This window comes from Herpailurus yagouaroundi, unplaced genomic scaffold (genome assembly GCF_014898765.1).
Source record: "Herpailurus yagouaroundi ecotype Mexico unplaced genomic scaffold, PumYag 189, whole genome shotgun sequence".
In the NCBI taxonomy this organism is placed as follows: Eukaryota; Metazoa; Chordata; class Mammalia; order Carnivora; family Felidae; genus Herpailurus; species Herpailurus yagouaroundi.
Genome location: NW_024412420.1, coordinates 16545881 through 16564916, shown reverse-complemented (window position 1 = coordinate 16564916; position 19036 = coordinate 16545881). Strand labels below are relative to the sequence as shown.

General features: G+C 54.8%; 2 protein-coding genes across 9 annotated transcripts; one reads left to right on the top strand and one right to left on the bottom strand.

Annotated features, from left to right (window-relative positions):
• The first annotated feature begins 84 nt into the window (after positions 1–84).
• On the top strand, positions 85–1528 carry COA3 (cytochrome c oxidase assembly factor 3). Its single transcript, XM_040497655.1, has 2 exons — positions 85–332; positions 678–1528. Exons 1-2 carry the CDS (start codon positions 119–121, stop codon positions 782–784), a joined length of 321 nt encoding a protein of 106 aa, XP_040353589.1. The 5' UTR covers positions 85–118; the 3' UTR covers positions 785–1528.
• Positions 1529–1764: 236 nt separating this feature from the next.
• WNK4 (WNK lysine deficient protein kinase 4) lies at positions 1765–18424 on the bottom strand. Of its 8 annotated transcripts, none has more exons than XM_040497643.1 (19): positions 17688–18424; positions 16125–16297; positions 14916–15136; positions 14428–14585; positions 13596–13684; positions 13283–13499; positions 10600–10864; positions 10232–10353; positions 9946–10004; positions 9736–9853; positions 9346–9462; positions 4768–4905; positions 4138–4192; positions 3439–4034; positions 3299–3359; positions 2791–3199; positions 2508–2707; positions 2244–2341; positions 1765–2097 (listed from the first exon to the last, which is right to left on the bottom strand). In XM_040497643.1, exons 1-19 carry the CDS (start codon positions 18300–18302, stop codon positions 2089–2091), a joined length of 3720 nt encoding a protein of 1239 aa, XP_040353577.1. In that variant the 5' UTR covers positions 18303–18424; the 3' UTR covers positions 1765–2088. The 8 variants fall into 8 exon arrangements, with proteins under 8 accessions (XP_040353577.1, XP_040353581.1, XP_040353578.1 ...); XM_040497647.1 differs by having other exon boundaries at positions 2286–2341; XM_040497644.1 differs by having other exon boundaries at positions 3439–4031; positions 17688–18423.
• Between the last annotated feature and the right edge of the window lie 612 nt (positions 18425–19036).

Genomic DNA, 19036 nt, shown 5'->3' with positions numbered 1-19036 from the left:
CGCACTCCCCTCGTGAAAGAAAACGCGGACTACAATTCCCAGAGTCCGCTGCTGCGGCAAAGGACGGCTATTCCCAGCAAGCCCCGCGCCTTGGGGTTACGAAGGGCGGAGCGGCAACATGGCGGCGCCAGGAGCTGGTGATTCTCTCGATGCTAAGAGTGGAAAGGCCCCCGTGGCTCAGCGCATCGACCCAACTCGAGAGAAGCTGACTCCCGCGCAGCTGCAGTTCATGCGGCAGGTGCAGCTCGCCCAGTGGCAGAAGACTCTACCGCAGCGGCGGACCCGGAACATCGTGACCGGCCTGGGCATCGGGGCCCTGGTGTTAGCTATTTGTATCCGTTCAAACTGTAGGCTCAGGAGACGGCATATGGGGGCAGAGACAGGGGAACAGTGGCGAGTACTAGGTAGTGTGGGGGTGGTAAAAAGAGCCAGAGCCGTGAAAGTCTTGGCCATTCCTGATGCTGAGCCAAGCGTTTAATGTACCTTACTTTGTCACTGTAAGATGCTCTTTTAATATGCTTTGTCAATAATAACGGAATAATCAAGGCTCAGAAAAGCAGAGGGCAGAAGATCCAATCACTGATTTGGGAGGGTGAGAGAATAACAAGGGTGGTGGAACAAGGCTAGGAAAAGGCAATGTGCATACTCCAAGTGGTTTCCTGAACCCACTTCCCCAGATGGTTACACCTTCTACTCCGTGTCCCAGGAGCGTTTCCTAGATGAGCTGGAGGACGAGGCCAAAGCTGCCCGAGCCCGAGCCATGGAGAGGGCATCGGGACCCTGAACCAGATGGGCACTATGCATCTCCAACCTGCTGGAGCCCCTTCACGTGGTGGATGATGCCCCATGACCCTGTGGAAATCAAAGCCTGCACACAGCATTGCTGGCCTCAACCTTGGACGATGAATGAGCCCAAGAAGCCAGGGATTTATTGCGTTTGGCCTGGTCAAGGGAATATTGGCCACTTCATGCTCACTGTGTCCAGTCACTGAGCCCTTCTTATAGTATGTTTCCTTATTTGAGAGTTGTACAACCTTGACCTTGGCTTTTATCCGTCTTTCTAACTTTGTGGTTTACCTTCTCCACCTCCCAGGGGCTTAGCTGTTATAGGGGTGGGGTGGCAACTCTGTGTGGTGTTGGAACCTAAAGTGGAAAAGATGGGGTTAGGTTGAGAATAATAAACTGAGTCACCTCTCTTGGAGCCAAGATGCGTGTGTTGAGGCTGAGGGATGGCATGACCATGCTGGAAAGCTCCACAAGCAGTAGCTGCAGCAGTGGCATTGCCCCAGGGAGCTGTAAATGTTTAACTAGAATTACTTTTTTCCATGAGATGTTTCCATCTGATTTAAGGGAGAGATCATGGTAGGTCACTGGGCTGTGTGAGACCAGACTATGTCTCCAGGGAGGGAAGGTCACTCTTTTGTCCTCTACCCTTAAAAACAATACACCCCTACTCCCAACTTTCCTGCCTTTACCCATTCTGAGAGGTGTAGATGAAAGATGAGGGAATTAAAATTCTTTTAATTTCCACTTGGACCTTGCTTTGTAGGCCTAAGGTGGGGTCTAGATGAGATCTTAGCTTGGTCAAGTGCATCATTGGTTGATCTTGCAGTTTCCTCATGAACTGCTGGCAGGAAGCCAGAAAGCGGGGCAGCTTCTAGCCTTGCTCCCATTGTGAGGAGAGTCCCTTCTAAATTTTTCCCTGCCTTACCCCACAAGCCTTTACTCCCAGTTCTTAAGACACAACGGAGTCAGAATCACAGATTCCTAGTTTTCGGCATTTTAATTGACTGTTGCCAATTCTATGTGAGTACACCCCCTACACTTGTTCAGCTGGGAGTGTGCTCTCTAGAAGCATTAGGGCTTGAGTGGAATTGCTTAGTGGTTGACCTTTGGCTGGGGAGGTGGAGGAATGAGGATGGTAGGCTGCAGAACTGACACCTTCTACACAGTAAATCATTCCCTGTGTTTGGCTCTTCCCTCTAATGGAGCAGCACTCTCCATGCCCCTTTGGCCTTCTACTTCCTCAGTACTGGGGTCTTCTTGCGGAGCTGTGTTGGTCAGCAGATTCTGAGAGCACGAACTCCATCATGGGCCCTGGTATGGGAGAGACACATGGCTTCTGTTCTGAATTCACTGGAGGGAAAAGAAAAAGCACTGACGAAACCTTCAGGATGGGAGAAGGGTGAAGCTGCAGCCAGTTACCATTCCCTGGGCTCGCCCTCCCTTGGGCCCGCCCTCACCATCCTGCCAACATCCCCGGCGAATGTCACCCCCTTGCTTGCCCGCTGCTCCTGGGAGCCGGTGCTGCTGCCACTCAGGGAGTTCCTTCGCATGATGCCTGGGTGCAGGATGGGGAGGGAGAGCACTGAGTGAAGGAAGGGGCCACGGGGAGAGGGGGGCTAATGCCCCCAAACCAAGGGGCAGACCCCCAGGGCCTGGAAGAAAGCCAGATCAGTAGGGAAGGGGACCTGGGAAAGAAGGGAGCCTGGCCACTGCGGTCTCACCAGGGCCCGGGGGCTCAGAGCGCTGCAGGCTGTTGCGGCGGGAGGTGGGGAAACTGCCCTTGGAGAGGCGGCGCTGGCGGCTGGACAGCATAGCAGCTGGGGCCACGATACCCGGCGGGGGCTGCTTCCCAAGCCGGCTGTACAAGTCCTCAATTTCCTTTTTCTGTAGTGTCTGTAGTGCCTCCACCTCCGACAAGTGCCTGAGGAAGCACCAGGACCATGAGGGCTAGCCACATGCTTTGCTCTCCCAGGTCCACCTCTTATCCTTCCTCCCCAGACTCACTTCTGCCGAAGACTCTGAAGCTGAGCCCAGAATTCCTCATCCTCCCCGCTGCTCTCTGACTCCTCACTGCTCAGACACAGGCTGCTGTATGAGTAGTTCATCCACACTGGGCTGGGATGGCTCTGGGGTGGGGGGCTGCCCCCCCCTCGGGGTTCCTTCCCATCGTCCCCTTCCTCCTCAGCTCCAGCCACTAGGCCTTCAGCTGCACGGTCACTTTCGGCTAGAGCCTCCCTGGCCTCCGGCCCGCCTCCAGCACTATCCTCTGTGTCTGAGCTCTCCGAGGTCAGCTGAGGGGTTGGAGGCTTCAGGGAACTGGAGAGAGTTGGGAATGTTGGTTGCAGGGGTAGAGGCTCAGCTGGCTCCTTGGATGAAGTCACTTGGAAACGCCCCACAAGCTGTGGCTTTCCCTCTGTCGAGAGAGAAGAAAAGAGTCAGGAAAGAAGGGAGAGAAATTGGCAGGGTATGAAGTGGAAGGTGGCAGGGGAAGGCCAGTGGTCAGAGGCCTCACCTTCAGAGATGGGCGCTAGTCTGGCTTCGCCCAGGAGTGGCCGAGCAGGATTTGGCGGGACCTGCAAAGTGTGGGTCCGTGAGAAGGGAAATGATCCAGCGTGGAGCTCCCCTAACCATCCCTCTTGGTTTCCTACTCACCTCACTCTCCGTCTCAGCTGTTGGGGGTGAAGGCCTATCCTGGCCACAAGGAGCAGGGGGAGGGGGCAGGGGCAAGCTAGGGAGGGGAGCGGGAGGGGCTGGAGGAGACTGGGACAGGAGCCCAGGTGAGGGAGACAGCAGGGACTGGGCCACGGTCATCACAGCCAGTGAGAAGGCACTAGCCAGAGAGAGGAGAGGGGCTGCTGTGGTGGAGGGAAGGGGGGAAGCAGAGGGGCAGTGGGGAAAGGAAGGAGGAGTAATGGTGACCTGAGAACAACTGGGAGAGAAGGCAGGTGGAGAAGGGAGAAGGCAACTCAGCGGAGACTGAGAGGCAGGGCCAGGGAACTGGGCAGCACTGGGGGAGAATGCCAGTGGGGAGCTGAGGGTCTGTGGAGAGAGATTTGAAGAGACTTGGGAGAATGGGACAGGACTGGGGCAACATGGGGGAGAAGTGATGGGGGAAATGGGACTTGGGGAGACAGGAGTTCCGGGGGAAAACAGGCTTCCAGGAGACAAGGGGGTTCCAGGAGAAGATGGCGAGGTGGAGAAGGCTGCCCAGCAACTCTGCTCCAGGGAGGTGCTGCTCTGGAGCTCTGCTGGCGAGAAAGGTGTGCTGAGTTCCCTGTCCCCCAGTCCCTAAGCCCTTCCCAGGAGCAGCTGCAAAGGTTGTGATGAGTAGGGACAGAACGCAGTACATACCACGGGATGGGTCTGGGAGGGGGTCAGAGAGGGCAGGCAATGGTGCTGGCTCCACCTGAGGGAGAGGAAGGGGCCCATGGTCACAGTGGGGAAGAGCTGAGTCTTAGATGGCGGTTCAGCCAGGGCTTAATCTAGAGCCCATGAACTTCTAGGAGCCTAAAGAGGAGTTTCAAGGGACTCAAAAGTGCATGTGCTAAATATTTACAGGTAGAGGGGTATGATGTATGCAATTCACTCCCAAATGGTTCAGAAAAAAATAATATGTGCACATACATACAGAGACGGGAGAGAAGAAGAGAATGATAAAGCTAACATGACAAAACAGTCATAGTTGGCAAATCTGGGCAGAGAGTAGGAGTTCTTTGTACAATTCTTGCAACTTCTCTCTGTAAGTCTGAAATTCTACCAGAATAATGAGTTAAAAAGAAAAGTATGCATTGAACACATTTTTCTAGAACAAGGGCCCGTGGCTTTCATCAGATACTCAAATGGGGTAAGAACCATTGTGTTAGGGTCACACAGATGAAGGAGTTAGAGTCACGGGGGCTGGTGTTGGCAGAGAGTAATGAAGTCTGGAGCAGAGAGTCTGTTCCCCCCCCCCCCCCACGAAGATGACCTAAGAGGTCTGACCTGGGGGCCCAGGGGGTCCTCAGCAGCCTCCACAGGGCCAGTATCTCTCTTCAACAGGGTCTCCACTCGCTGGATGATCTCCCGAATGCGGCTCAGGAATCCGGCTCGCTCCGAGGGCAGAATGAACTCATTATACACCTGGCAAGGGTCAGCAGGAAGGGGACAGAGGGCTGTTATCTCACTCATCTCTCTCCCCTGCACTGATCTTTTTTTTTTTTTTTTTAATTTTTTTTTCAACGTTTATTTATTTTTGGGACAGAGAGAGAGCATGAACCGGGGAGGGGCAGAGAGAGAGGGAGACACAGAATCGGAAACAGGCTCCAGGCTCTGAGCCATCAGCCCAGAGCCCGACGCGGGGCTCGAACTCACGGACCGCGAGATCGTGACCTGGCTGAAGTCGGACGCTTAACCGACTGTGCCACCCAGGCGCCCCCCCTGCACTGATCTTTAAAAACCAACCCTTCAGGGCGCCTGGGTGGCTCAGTCAGTTAAGCATCAGACTTCAGCTCAGGTCATGATCTCACAGTCTGTGAGTTCGAGCCCCGCATCTGGCTCTGTGCTCACAGCTTGGAGCCTGCTTCAGATTCCGTGTCTCCCTCTCTCTGACCCTCCCCCGTTCAGGCTCTGTATTTCTCTGTCTCAAAAATAAATAAACATTTAAAAAAAAGTTTTTAAAAACCAACCCTTTACCCGACTGCTCTGCCAACCACCCACCTAAAATAAGTATTCAGTAAGTATCTACTGTATGCCAGGCACCATGTGGTGTGAGGAGAAATACACCTTAGAGGACAGGAGCTAACATCCCTAGGATGCATCATGGCCCAGATGCTTTACATGTCTGAGCTCATCTAACACCAACAACAGCTCTCTCGGGTCTGTGTTAACAACCCCATTTTATTTTATTGATTTTTTAAAAAAGATTTAATTCTAAGTAACCTCTACACCCAACATGGGGCTCGAACTCACAACCCCAAGATCAAGAGTTGCATGCTCTACTGACTGAGCCAGCCAGGTGCCCCAACAACCCCATTTTAGAGTTAAGATAACCAATGCTCAAAAAGGTTAAGTTCAGTCTGCCTAACATCACAGGATTTGCCCCTAGACTTGTCTAAAGCCAGAGCCTGAGTTCTTCCCATGGTTGCATCATATGCTTTTGGACATAACTCCTGCTCTCATAGGGCTCATAAACCATGCAGGCTTACTCACACACACACACACACACACACACACACACACACACACACCAAGTGAAAATAAGGCAATAAATGGTAAATGTAACATTCAATTTCACAAACACTGGAGCACATACTATGTGCCAGGCATTGTTGTGGGTACGGGTACATTGTTCTAGGTGAGGAATGCAGAAAAGCATGTAACAAAGTCCTAGTCCCGAAGAAGTCCAAGATCTAGTAGAAGAGATACATATCTACACAACTCGATTTACTGCAAGTCAGTCCGTGGTAGGAAAGGCACTGTGGTCAAGGTACAGATCAAATGCAATACCAGCAGAAAGGGAGAGGTGTCTAATGGGTACAGTTTCAGATTTGCAAGATGAAAAAGTTCTGGAGATCTGTTTCACGACAAAGTGAATATACTTGACCCCACTGAACTGAATACTTAAAAATGGTTAACATGGTAAATTTTATGGTATGTGTTTTCTGCCACAATTTTTTTTAAATGCCATTCCAAAGAGAGAGCAGGTCATGCCACCCAGGGGGAATAAGGGAAGCTGGGATGGCCACACAGAGCTGAGCCTCGAAGCAACCCTTCATCGAGGACCTACCATGTACGGACACTTCTCGTATAATTTCATATCTCATATGTGATCTCACTTGTCATAAATTACATATCATATCAGAACACCTTTGCCAAATGAGTACTATCATTTTACTGATGAGCAACTGAGGTTCAGAGAGCTTAAGAAATTTGCCCCAATTCACCAAATCAGTAAATCACAGAGCTGAAATTTGAACTCGGGTCTTAAGTGAAAGCCCACCCTTTCCTCTGTTCCATGCTGTTCGTTGGGAAGAGAAGGGCAGAGAGAATGGCATGAATTAACAGCTGTGAGGTATGAGAGGACATAGCACATTCACAAAACAGTCAAGACCAGAGCAGAGCTGGGAGTGCTGGGAGTTTTAAAGGCCATGCTCCAGGGGTGCCTGGGTGGCTCAGTCGGTTAAGCATCCGACTTTGGCTCAGGTCATCATCTCCCAGTTCGTGAGTTCAAGTCCTGTGTCAGGCTCTGTGCTGACACATCAGAGCCTGGAGCCCGCTTCAGATTCTGTGTCCCTCTCTGGCTCTGCCCCTCCCCCACTCATGCTCTGTCTCTGTCTCTCTCTCAAGAATAAATATTAAAAGAACTTAAAAAAAAAAAAAAGGCCATGCTCCAGAATTGGGACCTTACTCTGTAACCACAGGTAGCCATTAACAATGTAGGGGCAAGGGGGCACCTGGGTGGCTCAGTCAGTTAAGCATCCAACTCTTGGTTTTGACTCAGGTCATGAACTCAGGGTTTCATGAGTTCAAGCCCTGCATTGGATTCTGTGCTAGCAGCATGGAGCCTGCTTGGGATTCTCTCTCTCTCTCTCTCTCTCTCTCTCAAAATAAATAAGCTTTAAAAAAAATGTAGGGACAAACAGCAGGAAGAGCGGACCCAAGTCTGCTGTAGACGCGTGGAGGGTGACCCCTGTGGTCAGGGGGAGGGGTCCCTTTGGCTGTGTGGGATCTGAGTGTGCTTGAAAGCCTAGTAGAGAAGCCCTTTCAAGGCAAGAGACCCCTGAGGAGATGGAGGCAGAAGCGGAAAGGCAGCCAGCCTTGTCAGGGGACCATTCAGACACCAGTGTGGCCGGAGGAAAGATTCTTGAAGGGTCAAGTGGCTTGATGGAAGATGATAAGCCGGTTGATATTTTGTCTTTGTCCTGGATACAAGGTGAGTGACATGATGGAGGGGAAGCTCTAAAGAGAGTTCCCGAAGCCTGATGCTTCTCGCATTCCCCTCACTCCTTCACCACAGAGGCTGGCATCCATTTCCCCCACTCCAGGGAAGCTGGTTTCGCACAAAGACCTTCTCCTGACAAAAGTCAGTGTGGGCTCGCCTCAGGCTTTACCCCACATCACCTCCTTGAAACTCTCTTTTCCCTCAGTTTTCCCTAACATTTTCTGGGGCTCCTCCTACCTCTCTCAGGCTCCATCTCTGTGTCCTTTGATGACCTATTTCACCCATCCCAGAAATGGGGGTATCCACTGAGACCCACTCTCAGACCCTCTCTGCCTCTGGCTTCTCAAGCTCATCTCCCTTCACTCTCCCTTCCATGCTGACAACTCCTCGATCCACTTCTGCCTCCACGCCTGCCTGACCATGTTGTGCTCCCAGGGAGGATCTTGCCTGCCTCTCTGTCATTCAAGCTCATCAGGACCCCTAAGAACATCTACTTTCATTTTCCAACTTCCTCTCTCCTTTAACGGTCTACTCCCACTAGCTTCTCCACGCTCCAAGTTGCCCATGATATCCTCTCTCCCTAACTCCCTATCATTTCAACTCAGCAAATGTTTCCTGAGCATCTATTATTTGTATTGTATTACATCAATAAATGTCTGGAAGGGTGCCAGGGTGGCTCAAGTCAGTTAAGCGTCCAACTCTTGATCTCAGCTCAGGTCATGATCTCCCGTTCGTGGGATCGAGCCCCGCACTGGGTTCTGTGCTGACAGTGCAGAGCCCTCAAGGGATTCTCTCTCCTTCTCTCGCTGCCCTTCCCCTACTCATGCTTGTTCTCTCTCTCAAAATAAATAAATCAACTTAAAAAAATAAAATAAAAAACTGGATCACAGAGTAACTTATTTTCCTGAAACAACCCTCAGATGCTCCCCTTTTCTTCTTTTCTTCCCCCATAATCCATCTTCTCCTTGGACCATTTGTGGTTTCTTGTATCCATCTGCCAACTGGATTCCCTACCCCCGACCCTCTCCCGCTTCCCATGGCAGAATGGACTTCTTAAAGCCTATTCTCACCATGTTACACTCCATCTAACTCTTAAGACCGTCTATAATCTGAGCCTACTCCGCATGCCCAACCTCGCTTCCACAAGTCTCCTAGAGGAACTCTTGGTTCTAGTGGCAGTGGTCTCCTCATGAAGCCCCCCTCCCCCACCCCATATTCCAAGTCACTCCCTGCTTCCATGCCTGTCCTGATGCTGTACTTCCTCTAGACCTGCCCTTTTCAGTCTTCACTGCTGTTCTTAACCATCTGTCATGACTTTGAATAAGTTCTACTTCTTCTCCCTGTTGCCCCCAGACCACCCTTTACTCATGGCCACAGTATCATGTGTCTAGCGTGTACCTCACCACAGCATCTGTGTGTACCCTATGTTAGTCTGAAATTGCTCTAGCTGAGGATCCAAACCTCACTGAATAAATAAAAACTGCCCTCAAAACAAGAGCAGATGTCTTCAGCGTCATCATGCTTTAAAAACCCTTGCTGTTGGGTGGGAGGAAGGGAGATAGTTCAGTACCAGGGGACATCCGGAGGGAGACTCTTATCCTAGACCCAAAGACTCTGTCCTCTTCTCCCTCCCCCCTCACCATGGCAGCCGCAATCTCTTCCGGGCTGTCGCCATCCAGATCAAATCGGAAGGTCACCATCTTGCTGTTGTGCGTCTGTAGCTGGCACTCAACCACTCTGTCATTCTGGTCTGAGACCTTCAGATTCAAAGTCAGCAGAGGAGAGGAGGTCAAGCCCTCTGTCCTCATCACGTGCCCCCACCCCACTCCAACCAAGTGATGGTGGCCAGATTGGAACTGGACAGAAGCAGACTCTGCCCCCAAAGTCTGATATTAGAAACCAGACTGGCTGCCTCTATGGTACCAGTCACACACTGTTCTCCCCTTTTTTGGCTGACCTCCCTCACCCGCCCCTGACAGTTCCCTCCTGGTCCCGTAGGTTACTCCCCATCTCTTATGCCCCTTCCTTACACTAGTGACCCGAAGCCGGGATCGGGGTCTACGCCGGAGATTTCTCCCTGGGGGTCTCCTCATGCGTCCCATCCCTTCTCCCACATCACTAAGACCTGATGCTGCATCTGAGGCATAGCTAGAAAAGAAAAAGGAGGTAGGAGTGTCAGAATGGACACTGGGACCCGCCATATGTCTCACCCTTGCCCCCCAACCCCTACCAGAACCTACCTGTCTCCTGGGGAAAAGTCACTGCCAGGGCCAGAACGTGGAATGGACAGGGCAAAAGCCTGAAATGGGAAATAGGTTCACGAGGTCAGAGGAAGACAATTTTGGGGGTTCAGGGAGATGGTGTCAAGGATGCTGGGGGTACTAGGCAGAGGGAATTAAGGAAGATGAGGACAGAGTGGTGGATTTCCAGGGACATGGGGCTAGGTCATGGGGTTGGGTTTTACAAGGAGAAAGATAGGTCACAGGCTTGGAATGTCTGGGAGCCCCCCACGTGACCCCCTCTCACCGAGGGCAGGCAGAGATGGGACTCAGCGGGGCTGGATGGCACCCCCCCAGGGGGCTGAAAGGCAGGGTCTGAAGCATCCAGGAAGCCGGAGGAGCTGAGGTAGCCATCAGTCTCGCAATCCGCTGGTGGGGGAGGGAGGGGATCAAAAAAGGGGAAATAAAGGGTGGCAGAGTGGGGGGGGGGCTGCCTGAGCAAGAAGGGGCCTGGAGCTGTGGGAGTTCTTTCCCAGAAGGAGCTTCGTGGCTAGTTGTGGAAGGCAGGGTAAGTGACAGTGCTGCTGGATTGGACTTCTGGGTGGGGCGGGGGCAGAGGCCAAGGGTTCTGGGACCTAGGTCACATCCCATATCCCAAGGTCAGGGGTGGCTTACAGGTGGTAGATGAGTAGCTGGCATGGCGGAAGAGGAAAGACTGGTGCTGGTCTGCCTCTGGCTCCTCAGGCTCAGGGGGGAAGACACTGGGGGGACCAGGAGTCTTGGGGACAGCTGCTGGTGGGGGTCCTGGTGCAGGGGGGAGGGCTTCCAACTCCCTAGCTTTGCGCAGCTTCTCGCGCTTCCGCTGGATGGCAGCAACTCGTTCACGTACTGCGCGGGCCACTGGCTGGTAGTCAGCTTCACAGACTAGACCCAGGGCCACCTGGAGTTAAGAGGGCGAGGAGCACGGTTTGAGGTGAGGACTCCACTCAAAGACCCATCAGGACACCTTCTTGAGGCCTCGGGATATTTCTCCTGGAGAAAGGACACTAATATTTATTGATCATGCACTGTGTCCGTTAACTGGCAACTCTTTACATTATCATCGTTAAATCCTCCCAACAACCTTCTGAAGTGGGCTTAGCCCTGTTTTAGAAATAAGTAAAGCCGTGACTAGTTCATGGTTATCTAGTAGATCAACTGCTCTCAGGGGTAAGGGGGAACATTTGGCAATATTTGGAGACACCTGTAGTTGTCACACCTCAGTGCTACTGGCATCTAGTGAGTGGAAGCCAGGAATTCTTCTCAACATCCTACAATACACAGGACAGTCTCCCAACTAAAGGTATCAATAGTGTGTCATCATCAAGAATCCCCTGTTTGGGGCACCTGGGTGGGCTCAGCTGGTTGAGCAGCTGACTCTTGATTTCAGTGCAGGTCATGATCTCAGGGTCATGGGATCAAGCCTAACGTGCTGAAGATTCTCTCTCTCCTCCTCTCTCTTTGCCCCTTTCCTTCTGTTCCCTCTCTCTCTCTCTCTCTCAAATAAAAAGTGGGGGGCACCTAGGTGGCTCAGTCAGTTAAGCATCTGACTCTTGATTTCAGCTCAGGTAATGATCTCATGGTTCATGAGTTCAAGCCCCCATCTCAGGCTCTGCGCTGACAGTGTAGAACCTGCTTGGGATTCTCTCTCTCCCTCGCTCTCTGCCCCTCCCCAGCTTGTGTGCCAACATATATGCATTCTCTCTCCCTCTCTCTCTCAAAAATAAATACATAAGGGGCGCCTGGGTGGCGCAGTCGGTTAAGCGTCCGACTTCAGCCAGGTCACGATCTCGCGGTCCGTGAGTTCGAGCCCCGCGTCAGGCTCTGGGCTGATGGCTCGGAGCCTGGAGCCTGTTTCCGATTCTGTGTCTCCCTCTCTCTCTGCCCCTCGCCCGTTCATGCTCTGTCTCTCTCTGTCCCAAAAAAAAAAAAAAAAAAGTTGAAAAAAAAAATTAAAAAAAAAATAAATAAATACATAAATAAACATTAAACAAAAAAAGAAAAGAATCCCTGTACATAATGGATCAAGATTTGATCCTAGGTCAGGTTTGAGCTGTGCTAAGGACACCTGTTCTGCTACATTTAAAAACACATTCTCAGGTTCCCTATCCAGACCTACCATAGAGGATCCCCACACTTTCAACTGCCGGTCTTCTATCAAGAACCTCATACTCTCTCCCCTTCTCAGGCCTTCCTAAACAGTCCTGCATCTTCTCTCTCCCATGCATGCCTCTCCTGCGCTGGCAGCTTCTGTTCATCAACTCCTTATTCATCTCAAACTTTGCAGCACATGTAAGGGAGGTGGGACAGGGTGATCTGACTTAAGATCTGAACAGCCCGAGTTTAAATTTTTTTTTTCAACATTTATTTATTTTTGGGACAGAGAGAGACAGAGCATGAACGGGGGAGGGGCAGAGAGAGAGGGAGACACAGTATCAGAAACAGGCTCCAGGCTCTGAGCCATCAGCCCAGAGCCCGACGCGGGACTCGAACTCACGGACCGCGAGATCGTGACCTGGCTGAAGTCGGGCACTCAACCGACTGCGCCACCCAGGCGCCCCGTGAACAGCCTGAGTTTAAATCCAGCTCTGCCACTTACTTGCTCAGGACCTTGGACAAGATATTCAACCTCTCTGAACCTTCCATTTCCTCATCAATACATCAGGATAAAATCACTCCCGGCAGGGTTGGTAACAACAATCGAATGCATGTGAAAGTGCTCTAAGCCATGTACAAATGTGGGATTATTAATGAGCTCCAACCATGTGCCGAGCACTGTCAGAGATAGAAAAATCAATAGAACACAGTCTCTGCCCTCAAGGAATTTATAGTCCAGTGGAGGAGAGAGACAGGAGTGTATCCTGGTATAAAACAGGACCAATGGTGGTGGGTCCTGTAATGGAGGACCTGTTGAACTGGAACGAAGCATTTAATTTTGACCCTAGAGGGGACAGGTTTCCTGAAATTCCTGGTTCTGAGCACGGAGGAAGAAAGAGGGGAGGAAAAAAAAAGACCAAGGCGGGGGGTGGAAAAGAGAAAAATAAATAAATTGGAGAGAAGAGCATTCCAGGGAAATCAGAGCAGCAGGAAGCAGAGCAAGGCAGGCTGGAGGACCCAGGGCTTGCTCTGGAAAAGGAAATGTGCAGTGAGCCCGCACTTGGGGCGTGCGTGTGTTTAGGCGCGCGGGCCAGGGGGACACTTACCAGACGCTCTGAGAGGGGCAGGTTGGGTGCCCCTCCCACCACCCTGGCGCCCCACCCGCATGGCACTGACAGGCCGCGCACAAGCCCAGGCGCAGGGCAGTCTGTCCTCTGCTCACCATCTCCTGCGCCACCTCCTCTGCCGCGTCCCGGCCCAGTTGGAACAGGAACTCTATGGCCTGGTTGTCCCGCGGGCGCCCCCCGCGCCGCGCGTCCTCCATGCGCAGCCAGAGCTTGAGGCCGGGCTTCTCGCCGTCGTCCTCCTCCGCCAGCTCCACGTGCACGCCGCGCTCCTCGCGGAAGAAGGCGTGAGCCAGGAGGTCCTGGATGGTGAACCTGGGGGGAGTGCTGGGGTGAGCCGAGCCTTGCCGCCGTCCCCCCACCCCTGCCCCGGCCCCTGAATCCACCCCCACCCTGCCCCCTCCACCCCACCTCTCGTTCTTATCTGTGCGGATGCAGCCTTCAATGATCTCCTTCACCTCAGGCATCTTCACCTTATAGAAGCTGTTCGGCTTTGTGCCCTAGAGGAAAGGGGGCGCATGAGGCCTCCAGGCTTCTGCGCCCCAGCTCTCTGCTTGCCCCTCACCCCGTCTGGGGCAGCAGAGCATGCAATCGCAAAGGCACCGCGACAGCTACTGGACGGTTTGATTTCAAATCCCAGCCCAAGTATTGACAGTATGACCTTGAACAAGTCTCCCAGTGTGCCAGTTTTCCCATTTGTAAAGCGCAGGGCAGGACCAGACGCCCTGCTCACGCTGCGGGTAAAAGATCAGATGTGAAATCGTTTGCAAACTCTAGAGAGTGCTACACACATCATTATTCTAAACAGCTAGTAAGGGGATAGGGCGTGTGTGCATCCAATATCCTTCAGTGTTTACCAGAGCATCTTTGCGTCTAGCCTGCTTTCTTTTATTTATTTATTTTTTATTTTTTTAAAATTTTTTTTCAACGTTTTTAAATTTATTTTTGGGACAGAGAAAGACAGAGCATGAACGGGGGAGGGGCAGAGAGAGAGGGAGACACAGAATCGGAAACAGGCTCCAGGCTCCGAGCCATCAGCCCAGAGCCTGACGCGGGGCTCGAACTCACGGACCGCGAGATCGTGACCTGGCTGAAGTCGGACGCTTAACCGACTGCGCCACCCAGGCGCCCCTAGCCTGCTTTCTTTAAGGGAAAGGGCATTGACGCGGGCTGGTAAGGGTCGGAAAATGGGAGGAGATCTGGAATTGTCTCCCCTCCCCGTCCCCTCCCTGTCCCCTCTCACCGAAGTGACTTTGCGGTAGATTTGCGCGGCATTCTGGCACTCGGAGTAAGGGTACTCTGAGGTAGCCATCTCCAGCATGCACATGCCAAATGCGTACACATCCACCGCCTCATCGTACTTTTCCTCGTACATCTCCGGGGCCATGAACTCCGGGGTCCCTGTAGGATCCACAGCAGGCATTAGGCTGCAGAGCCTCCCTCTGGCTTCCTCTTTCCTCTTGGGCGTACCACAGGCTAGGTGGGAGGGAGGGGGGAGGACGGGGAGGGAGAGCAACCTCACGAGTTCTGGAGTGCTAGTAACGGACCCTTCCCCACCGTGTGTGTGGGAGGGGTGCGGGGCAGAGAGGATGCCATAAGCCGTCTCCCCACTTTCCCCACGCTCTTGTAACTCCGTGCAACTCCAAGGACCCTGCTGGGGAGAGTGGGCCCCCAGGGTCTCTTCTAACGCGGGGGAGGTAGGAATAGCAAGGACCTCCTGGAGGAACGCACCTATCACGCTCTTGGCAAAGGAGGCGCGCTTGAGCGTGGCCAGGCCCAGGTCCCCGATCTTGACCGACCCTGAAGGGCCAGTGATAAAGACGTTGTCGCACTTGAGATCCCGGTGCAGAATGGGGGGTACCCGGGTGTGTAGGAAATGAAGCCCCCGAAGGATCTGGCGGCTCCAGCGCTGAAGAACTCTCGGCTTCATCTCACGGAACCGCCTCAGGTATCTGGGGGAGGGGCGCAGAGCCAGGGTCGTCGGGGCGGAGACACGGCGGGGGGGGGGGGGGGGGGAGACCCCCACTGGGAAGTCACCCTAGTTCCACCGGCACCGCCAGGTACACATTTTCTCCCAGCATTATTCTAGCTCAGTCCGCGGTGCGCCCCACAGAGAAACTGAGTCGGGGGTGTGGTAGTAGACCCGAGATTACAAAATGGGTCAGGCATAAATTCACAGATAAGGCTGCGCCAAGGGGCTGTGGGGGTGCCGGAAGGGATGACTAACTGCCTTGGGCGTGGGGGAGGGCTTCGGAAAGGAAATAACTTTTATGTTGCATCTTGAAGGATGAGTAGGGGTTCAAGGGTGAAAAGGGGAAGGGATGGAGACTTTCCAGGCCGAGGGGACACTGTGCTCCAAGGCACGCAGGCGGTGATAGGGCAGGGTGGGAGGAGGTGCTGGGAATTCAGTTTTTGTAGAATTTCGGCTCAAGAGGAGGCTAAATCCTAAGGACTTTGTGAGTAGGTTAGGGAATGTGGACTTTTTCCTGAGGGTGGTGGGAAACCTTTAAGGGGTTTTAAGGAATGGAGAGAGGCTGACCAGACTGCGGGAAGACAGGACTGCTCCGAAAGGTGAGGGCAGAGTGGGGGAAGGCCCTTTAGGGGGCTGCTGCAGGGCTCCAGACCACTGAGGTGGCAGCGCATGGAACAAGGAAAGCAGAGTGGGGCATTTTAAGAAGGGCCTTGGAGACAGACTGGTGGAGAAGGTGGATGTACAGAGCGGAGACAAAGGAGGCATCTGGGGAGACGCCCAAGTTTCAGCTGGAGTGCTGGGTAGACACTGCCACTCACCAAGGCAGGGATGCAGTAGGGGTGGGTGAGAGCCTGATTTTGGACCTAAATCTGGAGTTTGGGGAGCCTGGGAGAAGTTTCAGAAGGAGTGGGGACCTCCCACCACCAGTTCACCCACCAACCAACACTATCACCAGGCGCAGAGCTCACGTCTTGAGCGTGCCGGAGGTCATGAGTTCGGTGACCAGTACGATGCAAACCTGGCCCTTCAGCACCGACTTCCACGAATCGTAGAAGCGGACGATGTTGGGATGTTGCAGCCCCTTGAGCATCTCCACTTCCTCAGAGAATCGCTGCCGCTCCGTTCGAGAGAGTTTCCGAGTCTGTGGGGGTAGGGGATGGGTGGGAGTCAAGATCACATCAGGCCCAGGACCCCCCCAGAAAAGAGGAAGGGCCTAGGTCGCGAATGGGGCTAGGTCATTGCTCGCCCAAGGAGCTGTATGCCCCGAATTCTCGGTCAGCCCCCTCCGGCTGCTGCAAGGTCACGCCCAGCCTGGGGCCGCCCCTGGACCCCCCGCTGGACACAAGGGCCTTTATGCAGCCCCGTCCAGGAGCCCTGAGCTCAATAGCGCCTTTGTGGCCTCCCTGGCCAGCCGTGGGGCGGGAGGGGATGCCCCAGGGGCTGGCAGCGGGCAGGCAGCAGGCGGGCAGCAGGCTGACAGCGGGCAGAGAATTGGGGCCCTCAACGGGGTTGGCCCCAGAAACTGGGAACTGCTAGACCCAGACAGGAGGCCGGAGGGCTGCAGAGGGAGTTACAGAGAGGGAGAGAGAAAGATCCAGGACCAGGAGACCGCCCCCTGCCCGTCCCGCCCCCCTCTCATATCCCTCGCCACCCGCCCCCCCACCCCATTGGTTTGGCTGCCTCTCCTTGCCTGGCCTACAGCCTAGGGCGCGCCACTGGCAGGCGCAAGGGGCGAGCCCAGCGCCAGGGCTGGAGGGGAGGACCCTTACCCAGGCTCTGCCCAAAGCTGCTGCTGGCCCAGATTTAACTGGGTTCTTCCCTCCATGAGAAGAAATCCTTCACACCAACATCCCCCTAAAGCCCATTGGGTTCAGTGCCTTGGGTCTGGGAAGGGAGAGCCCAGGTAGACAGTGGGATGAGGAGAAGGACTGGATTCAGGCCAGGGCTGGAACTCTCTGTCTCCCCCTCCCCCAGTTGTGGAGAAGTCTAGAAGTCTGACTGTTCCAGAAGGGGCCTGGGGAGGGCCCCATCCTGCTACCACCACTCTAAATCTTTTGGAAATGGAGAGGACCCTGCCCCAGCTTCTAGCTTCCATCATCCCAGCCTCCTAATCTGCACAGATCCAGGGTGAAGGAGGAGGACCAGGGTCACACTGAGTGTCTCAGTACTAAGGGGAACGGGAAAGGAAGAGATTGTTACTACTGAGGGAAATTGGTCCCCCTCAGATCCAAACTGGCTCCCTCCCCGATTTAGCATCCTATCTTCCACCTCTCAGGGTTGAGTACAGAGACTTCAAAGTTAAAATGTCCACAACCCATAGGGGAGCTTCCATGTACCCCCTGCCTCAGTTTTTCCTTCTGCAGCCCAGAATCAGTCAGATTCATTAATCATCAGAGCAAGGTGGGGCAGGAGTGTCCAGACATTTGACTGGAAAAATAGATCTCTCCCTTGCTGCTGTCCCCTAGGTTTCTCATCCCCAGACCTCCGAAGGGTCCCATCCCAGGTGCCACAGAGGGGGTGCCCAGCCGCACCTGCAGCTCACACCAGGCCACCTCCACCGTGGTGTCGGTGTCCAGCCCTCGATACACCGTCTTGAACGAGCCACGTCCGATCTCGATGTCAAACTTGAGGTATCGGCCGTCCGGGGACGTTGCCACTGCCTGGGTCTCCGTATCTTCCTTTTCCTCCTGCTCCCTCTGCCGCTCCCGAGCCGCGGCTTCGGGGACCCTCGGCGGTTCCCGGGACCCCGGGCCTCCTGCCGAGACTGCTAGCTCTGGACGCGCTGAGTCTGCAGCCTTCGCGGGGGCTCCCCCGGTCCACGTGCCCTCGGAGGGTTCTGGGCAGCTAGGCGGTGGGCTTTTCGCGGGGTCGGGTTCAGCGGAGTCCGGAGGCTCAGGGGGCTCCGGAGCGGGTGAGGCTGGCTGGGACCAAGAGCTCAGCAGCCCCAAGTCGACTGAGCTGCGGCGGCTGAGACGGGAAGAGCGCGGCCGGGTCTCAGCCTTCCCGGAGAAGCGGCGCGCCCGGCGAGGAAGGGGCCCGAGGCGGGGCGGCCCCGCGGCAGCGAGAGGCGGCGGGGGCCGCAGGGCCAGGTCGGCCTCCGCCTGGGACATGGGGACCGCAGTCTCGGAGGCCGGGGGTGCCAGCATGAGGAAGGGCCGGCGCCGCAGGGCAGCAAGCCGGGCGGCTGGAGACGAGGCGGTCTGACAGGCGGACTGGCTGGGTGCGCAGCGCTCGGGCTGAGCTACAGGGGCCCCAGTCCCGGCTCGACCGTCCTGCAGCCCCGCCCCCGGCCCCGCCCTCATCCCCCCAGGGCGGCCCCCTCGGAGCGGCCAGCCGCGCGGAATCGGGTGCGCAGCCCCTCACCTCGGCCGCCCCGCCCCCGGCCGCAGGCCCTCCTCTCCCTCGCCTCCCGGTGCACCGCCCGGAGGCTCATTCCGAAGTCGACCGGGTGCGAGGCGGCCGTGTGTCCTCCCGCACTAAGAGTGAGCAAACCTGTCGGGGGGCGGGGGTAGCTGGGGGAAGCACGATGCTGGGGTTGGGAGAGGAAACGTGACGGCGGCCCTCCGGCCCTAGAAGCGTGGGGGGAGAGAGGGGTGGTTAAGGGAAGGTTACCACCCGCCTGCAAGCCCCAGATAAGGTAGCGCCACCCCCTCCTGTTCGTCCGGAGTAGCCCCAGGCCGACAATACAGAGGTCAATGGAAAGGTCTGGTTTTCTCCCAAGCCGCTGACCCTCTGGGCTGCACAGGGATGGGTGTGTGCACCCCAGGACAAGTCCCTCCCCCAAGCCAAGGACCCGGTCACCCATCCCCTCCGCCTTCCTACCTTGGCCGCAGCCTATCCCTGGCCACAGTAGCTGTTTTTGCTCTGTGGGCTCTCCTTC

What these genes read in the sequence shown, in the direction of transcription:
- WNK4 (XM_040497641.1), bottom strand. Translation starts at nt 18,302, where the DNA reads ATGCTGGCACCCCCGGCCTCCGAGACTGCGGTCCCCATGTCCCAGGCG. An exon ending in TCTACCGCAAAGTCACTTCG is followed by an intron (nt 13,685 to 14,427) that starts GTGAGAGGGGAC and finishes CCTTTCCTCTAG; the next exon opens with GGCACAAAGCCGAACAGCTT. An exon ending in GACTTTTCCCCAGGAGACAG is followed by an intron (nt 9,854 to 9,945) that starts GTAGGTTCTGGT and finishes TTTCTTTTCTAG; the next exon opens with CTATGCCTCAGATGCAGCAT.
- COA3 (XM_040497655.1), top strand. Translation starts at nt 119, where the DNA reads ATGGCGGCGCCAGGAGCTGGTGATTCTCTCGATGCTAAGAGTGGAAAG. An exon ending in GGCCCTGGTGTTAGCTATTT is followed by an intron (nt 333 to 677) that starts GTATCCGTTCAA and finishes CCACTTCCCCAG; the next exon opens with ATGGTTACACCTTCTACTCC.